This window comes from Nicotiana tomentosiformis, unplaced genomic scaffold (assembly GCF_000390325.3).
Source record: "Nicotiana tomentosiformis unplaced genomic scaffold, ASM39032v3 Un00002, whole genome shotgun sequence".
NCBI lineage: Eukaryota > Viridiplantae > Streptophyta > Magnoliopsida > Solanales > Solanaceae > Nicotiana > Nicotiana tomentosiformis.
Genome location: NW_027174561.1, coordinates 426321 through 433697, shown reverse-complemented (window position 1 = coordinate 433697; position 7377 = coordinate 426321). Strand labels below are relative to the sequence as shown.

The 7377-nt window shown below is 27.9% G+C and overlaps 1 protein-coding gene across 1 annotated transcript; it reads right to left on the bottom strand.

Annotated features, from left to right (window-relative positions):
• Positions 1–1674: 1674 nt before the first annotated feature.
• LOC138903788 (uncharacterized) lies at positions 1675–5833 on the bottom strand. Its single transcript, XM_070192353.1, has 2 exons — positions 4014–5833; positions 1675–1937 (listed from the first exon to the last, which is right to left on the bottom strand). The coding sequence occupies exon 1, from the start codon at positions 5779–5781 to the stop codon at positions 4528–4530; it is 1254 nt and encodes a 417-aa protein (XP_070048454.1). The 5' UTR covers positions 5782–5833; the 3' UTR covers positions 1675–1937; positions 4014–4527.
• Between the last annotated feature and the right edge of the window lie 1544 nt (positions 5834–7377).

Below are 7377 nucleotides of genomic sequence, written 5' to 3'. Positions count from 1 at the left end.
ATAAAATATTAACTATAGAAGAAATATATAACTTTGAATTCACTACAAAAGATATATTACTAGGAATGCCATTTTTAGATAAACTATACCCACATATAATAACAAGGACACACTGGTGGTTTACCACACCATGTAAAAACAAAGTAGGAGCAAAAAGAGTAAATAATAAACAAAGAAAAACTACATAATGGATAAAAGGAAGTGAAAAAATCACACAAAAATTAGAAAATATAAGTAAAAATACAACTACTCAATTAGAAATTATTATATTTACAATAGACAAAGTAAAAATAATCCAGAATGAATTAGAAAAATTATATAATGATAACCCTCTAAAAGGTTGGAATAAACATAAAACAAAAATAAAAATAGAATTAATAGAAGAAAACAGCATAATAACACAAAAACCTTTAAAATATAACTTTGATGACTTAGTAGAATTCAAAATGCATATAAAAGAATTATTAGATAACAATTACATACAAGAAAGTAATAGTAAACATACAAGTCCAGCATTTATAGTAAATAAACATAGTGAACAAAAAAGAGGAAAAAGTAGAATGGTTATAGATTACCGAAACTTAAATGCAAAAACTAAAACATATAATTACCCAATACCTAATAAGATATTAAAAATAAGACAAATCCAAGGATATAATTACTTTAGTAAATTTGACTGTAAATCAGGATTTTACCATCTAAAACTAGAAGATGAATCTAAAAAACTAACAACATTTACAGTACCACAAGGATTTTATGAATGGAATGTTTTACCATTTGGATATAAAAATGCACCAGGAAGATACCAACATTTTATGGATAATTATTTTAACCAACTAGAAAATTGCATAGTATATATAGATGATATATTACTATATTCAAGAACACAAGATGAACATATAAAATTATTAGAAAAATTCATACATATTGTAGAAAACTCTGGCATAAGCTTAAGCAAAACCAAAGCAGAAATTATGAAGAATCAGATAGAATTTTTAGGTATACAAATAGATAAAAATGGAATAAAAATGCAAACACATATAGTACAAAAAATAATCAATCTTGATGAAAACATAGATACAAAAAAGAAATTACAATCATTTTTAGGATTAGTAAACCAAGTAAGAGAATATATACCAAAATTAGCAGAAAACCTAAAACCTCTACAGAAAAAACTAAAAAAGGATGTAGAATATGGGTTCGATGAAAAAGATAAGGAACAAATAAGGAAGATTAAAATATTGTGCAAGAAATTACCAAAATTATACTTCCCAGATGAAAATAAGAAATTTACTTATATTGTAGAAACAGATTCGAGTAATCATAGTTATGGAGGAGTTCTTAAATATAAATATGATAAAGAAAAGATAGAACATCATTGCAGGTATTATTCAGGATCTTATACAGAACCTCAAAAAAAATGGGAGATAAATAAGAAAGAATTATTTGCATTATATAAATGTTTATTAGCATTTGAACCATATATAGTTTACAACAGATTTATTGTAAGGACAGATAATACTCAAGTAAAATGGTGGATAACCAGAAAAGTACAAGATTCAGTTACAACAAAAGAAATACGCAGACTGGTATTGAATATATTAAACTTTACATTTACAATTGAAATAATCACTACTAACAAGAATGTTGTTGCAGATTACTTATCAAGACAAAGCTACCCAAACTGAACCAGATAATACAATGGAAAACCTACTCTTAGCTATGACTACACTTTGTAAAAAAGTGGAAAGCATAGAAGAAGAGATAGATAATAAAGAAAACAGCTAGTGGTCAGCAGCATGACTTGAAAAATGCGGAGATAAGACGATCGGAAGTCTCTAAAATTCCAGAGCTAGAAGGTGACGTTGAGAAACACCTAAAAACTCATAACAGTTTGTTAAATGCAGTTGCAGGAAGCAGCACAGCTAGCAGTTTATCTGCAAAGAAAAAGGAAGAAATCAAACCTAGATATACAAATACAAATATGAACAATTTATTTTCAAAACCATTCATACAGAAAAATATCCAAAATACCCAGAAAGAAATATTCCTACCACCACAGATAAACACCTACAAAGAAAGTCTGAACCAAGCCAAAAAGACATATAACCATATAACCCGTACATATATAGATAACATATATAAAATACAAAACTTCCTAAACAAAAATCCAAGATCCCAAACTACCCAAAATCCAGATGAAGATTATATTACTCATTATCTAACAGGATATAATAAACTAATAGCATTACCAAATACAAATGCAAAACTAGTAGCCACTTGCTACAATTACGGATTACTAGATACAGTATATACACAGACAGGACAAGAAATAGCTACCATACCAGAAGTATACAGAGCATTTATGCAGTACAAAAGAATAACCAAAGGAACATTATTCTATATACGATTCTATTCAGCTACAGCAGAGATACTATATGAAGAAATAAAACCCATCATACAAGTTATCAAGATATTGGTTTTGGTGTCCATTTTTTATTTAACCTACTATTCCATAGTGTCTCATATCTATCAGATTGTTCATAGTTAGCTGTATAATAATTTTGGTATAATCCTTTCGGATTTTTTACACCCGATGTACTCGGCTTTTCATCCATATTTACATCTCCTGTGTTTATTTCTACATTTTTTATTTTTTCTATATTTTCTAGAAGTTCTGTATATGTTTCACTTATTTCACTTGATTCTGATTTTTGGTCATCTATATTGTCATCTGTATCTATTTTATCTATTTCTTCAATTCTAAGAATTTCTTCTGGTTGTAATATTTGTTTAAATTTATTTATTTCATCTGTTAATTCTATTTCTTTATTTTTCTCTCTTTGCTTATTTTCATATATTGTTTTTAACATATTTAATTCTTTTTCTAATGCTATAATTTTTATGTTTTTAGTTTCTTCCAATTGTTGTATTTCTTTGCTTGCTTGTTTTTTAATGATTTCGATTTCTTTTTTCTTATCAATTTCTTCATTTTCTCTACTTATTCTCGTCATAGCAGTTAAGCTATCTTCTAGTCTTGCTGTTTCTTTTTCTATCATTAAGTATAATTGGTCTCCTATTTTTTTATGTCTTCTGCCTAAGTTTGAAAATATTATTTTTATTTTTAATCCGTCTTGGTTTTCATAGGTTTTTTCATCTATTGCAAATTCTTCTTTGTTCATTTTTTAATTTAATAGTAAACATACAAGGGTCCCTTTCGTTGTTAATTGATTTCATTTGTTAGTTAGTCTGATCTAAAAGCTTTTTCATAAAATTCTCTTTGTAGTGGAATTAGTCTAATTATTTCTGATATGCATTCTAATACATATTCTATATATTCTATATCTTGGGTTCTTTGATAGTCTTCTATATTATTTTCTATTAGATTTTTTAGTAAATTTATATTTTCTGTAGTTTGTTGCCAGTATTGTAGATATGTATGATTCATTATATGCTATCAAAATATAGGTCTAGTTCATATAAATCTGTTTCTGGTATGATTAGTTCTGTCCAATTTTGGTCCATTATTTCTGTTATTTCAAAGGCTAGTATTTTTTCATAGATTATTCTTCTTACATCATTATTAATGTCTTTTAGTATATAAAGTATAAGTGTTTTATAGGTAATATCGTCATCTATTAGATAAGTGTTCATCTTATCATATGATTTGCTAAAACATATTCCTTTTAATCTCTATGTTTATTATCCTTATTCATCATATTATAATAAGTTATTTTAATCATCTTTTTGGTCACTACCATGATTTTCTGCTTCAATCAGTTACCCTAACAGCGCTTCAACTCTTGTTTACTCCCCTAAACGGCCTCCTGCCTACCGGTTTCAACTTTAGGATGCATAGTCTGGGCTTACTTACTCTTAGCATATTTTCATGGCAAACTTACTTAAGATGATTTTTATAACAGTACTATTATATGATGGATAATTATAATCTACATGTAAGAGATTATCAGGAATATACTAGTTTAGCTACTCATGTTTATAGTGTTACATACCTGTTTTTGTAGATTCTTGGTGTCTTCTTGTTGATCTTTCATATTTTCTTGCTGATTCATAGCTTGCTTATCTTCCATAGCTTTCCTGTATTTTATCTTTGAATATTTTTATTTCTGTAAGTATTTCTTGTGAGAAGAGAAGAGAGAGGAGAGAGAAGCCCTTGGCCTGAAGATGTAGCCTGTTTTATTTCATAAACGAAAGGCTTATTTATAATATTACAAAATGACTTTTACTATTCATGAACGACCTTTACTGTTCATGAATCTGACTCTTGACTCTTACTATTCATGAACGACCTTTACTGTTCATGAAACTGACTCTTGACTCTTACTATTCATGAACGACCTTTACTGTTCATGAAACTGACTCTTACTATTTACTTTACGACTTTTACAAAAAACAAAATAACATAAAGAAAAGAAAAGATTCTAATATATCTTTCATATTATTTTGTCTGCCATATTTCTTTGTCGTCTAGCTTGTCGTCTTCTTCTTCAGTAATCTTCTTCTTGTTTATTCCAGTTGTACGTCTGGAACAATATTATCTTCTCCTTTGCATTTTGAGCATATGTGATCTGGATATTTGTGACTGATTAACTTGCAATATCTTGTTAATAATTCTGGAGAAATAAAATTTGTCCTTATAGCTCTTGTGGTTGTAGATTGTTCTGGCTTCAAAAGACTTAAGACCCATTGTCTTAATTCTTCCATATCTGGTTCTCGTATTTCTCTGCAGTTTGAATATATCATTGTCTGTTCTCTTGAATAATAACTCCAAATAGCATTCTGGTTTAGGTAGTTGTTTGCTAGTTCATTTAGTATAGTGGATATTCCGATAATCCTTTTATTTGCATAAAAGTCTGGAATATTTATTTTTTCTATCTCTTCTTGTTCTTCTATTTTTTCCGGTACTAGCATTTCCCTTGTAAGTCCGATCTTGATAACTTGTATGATGGGTTTTATTTCTTCATATAGTATCTCTGCTGTAGCTGAATAGAATCGTATATAGAATAATGTTCCTTTGGTTATTCTTTTGTACTGCATAAATGCTCTGTATACTTCTGGTATGGTAGCTATTTCTTGTCCTGTCTGTGTATATACTGTATCTAGTAATCCGTAATTGTAGCAAGTGGCTACTAGTTTTGCATTTGTATTTGGTAATGCTATTAGTTTATTATATCCTGTTAGATAATGAGTAATATAATCTTCATCTGGATTTTGGGTAGTTTGGGATCTTGGATTTTTGTTTAGGAAGTTTTGTATTTTATATATGTTGTCTATATATGTACGGGTTATATGGTTGTATGTCTTTTTGGCTTGGTTTAGGCTTTCTTTGTAGGTGTTTATCTGTGGTGGTAGGAATATTTCTTTCTGGGTATTTTGGATATTTTTCTGTATGAATGGTTTTGAAAATAAATTGTTCATATTTGTATTTGTATATCTAGGTTTGATTTCTTCCTTTTTCTTTGCAGATGAACTGCTAGCTGTGCTGCTTCCTGCAACTGCATTTAACAAACTGTTATGAGTTTTTAGGTGTTTCTCAACGTCACCTTCTAGCTCTGGAATTTTAGAGACTTCCGATCGTCTTATCTCCGCATTTTTCAAGTCATGCTGCTGACCACTAGCTGTTTTCTTTATTATCTGTATCTCTTCTTCTATGCTTTCCACTTTTTTACAAAGTGTAGTCATAGCTAAGAGTAGATTTTCCATTGTATTATCTGGTTCAGTTTGGGTAGCTTTGTCTTGATAAGTAATCTGCAACAACATTCTTGTTAGTAGTGATTATTTCAATTGTAAATGTAAAGTTTAATATATTCAATACCAGTCTGCGTATTTCTTTTGTTGTAACTGAATCTTGTACTTTTCTGGTTATCCACCATTTAACTTGGGTGTTATCTGTTCTTACAATAAATCTGTTGTAAACTATATATGGTTCAAATGCTAATAAACATTTATATAATGCAAATAATTCTTTTCCTATTTATTTCCCATTTTTCTTGTGGTTCAGTATAAGATCCTGAATAATACCTGCAATGATGTTCTATTTTTTCTTTATCATATTTATATTTAAGAACTCCTCCATAACTATGATTACTCGAATCTGTTTCTACAATATAAGTAAATTTCTTATTTTCATCTGGGAAATATAATTTTGGTAGTTTCTTACACAATATTTTAATCTTCTTTATTTGTTCCTTATCTTTTTCATCGAACCCATATTCTACATCCTTTTTTAGTTTTTTCTGTAGAGGTTTTAGGTTTTCTGCTAATTTAGGTATGTATTCTCTTACTTGGTTTACTAGTCCTAAAAATGATTGTAATTTCTTTTTTGTATCTATGTTTTCATCAAGATTGATTATTTTTTGTACTATATGTGTTTGCATTTTTATTCCATTTTTATCTATTTGTATACCTAAAAATTCTATCTGATTCTTCATAATTTCTGCTTTGGTTTTGCTTAAGCTTATACCTGAGTTTTCTATAATATGTATGAATTTTTCTAATAATCTTATATGTTCATCTTGTGTTCTTGAATATAGTAATATATCATCTATATATACTATGCAATTTTCTAGTTGGTTAAAATAATTATCCATAAAATGTTGGTATCTTCCTGGTGCATTTTTATATCCAAATGGTAAAACATTCCATTCATAAAATCCTTGTGGTACTGTAAATGCTGTTAGTTTTTTAGATTCATCTTCTAGTTTTAGATGGTAAAATCCTGATTTACAGTCAAATTTACTGAAGTAATTATATCCTTGGATTTGTCTTATTTTTAATATCTTATTAGGTATTGGGTAATTATATGTTTTAGTTTTTGCATTTAAATTTCGGTAATCTATAACCATTCTACTTTTTCTCTTTTTTGTTCACTATGTTTATTTACTATAAATGCTGGACTTGTATGTTTACTATTACTTTCTTGTATGTAATTGTTATCTAATAATTCTTTTATATGCATTTTGAATTCTGCTAAGTCATCAAAGTTATATTTTAAAGGTTTTTGTGTTATTATACTGTTTTCTTCTATTAATTCTATTTTTATTTTTGTTTTATGTTTATTCCATCCTTTTAGAGGGTTATCATTATATAATTTTTCTAATTCATTCTGGATTATTTTTACTTTGTCTATTGTAAATATAATAATTTCTAATTGAGTAGTTGTATTTTTACTTATATTTTCTAATTTTTGTGTGATTTTTTCACTTCCTTTTATCCATTCTGTAGTTTTTCTTTGTTTATTATTTACTCTTTTTGCTCCTACTTTGTTTTTACATGGTGTGGTAAACCACCAGTGTGTCCTTGTAATTATATGTGGGTATAGTTTATCTAAAAATGGCATTCCTAGTAATATATCTT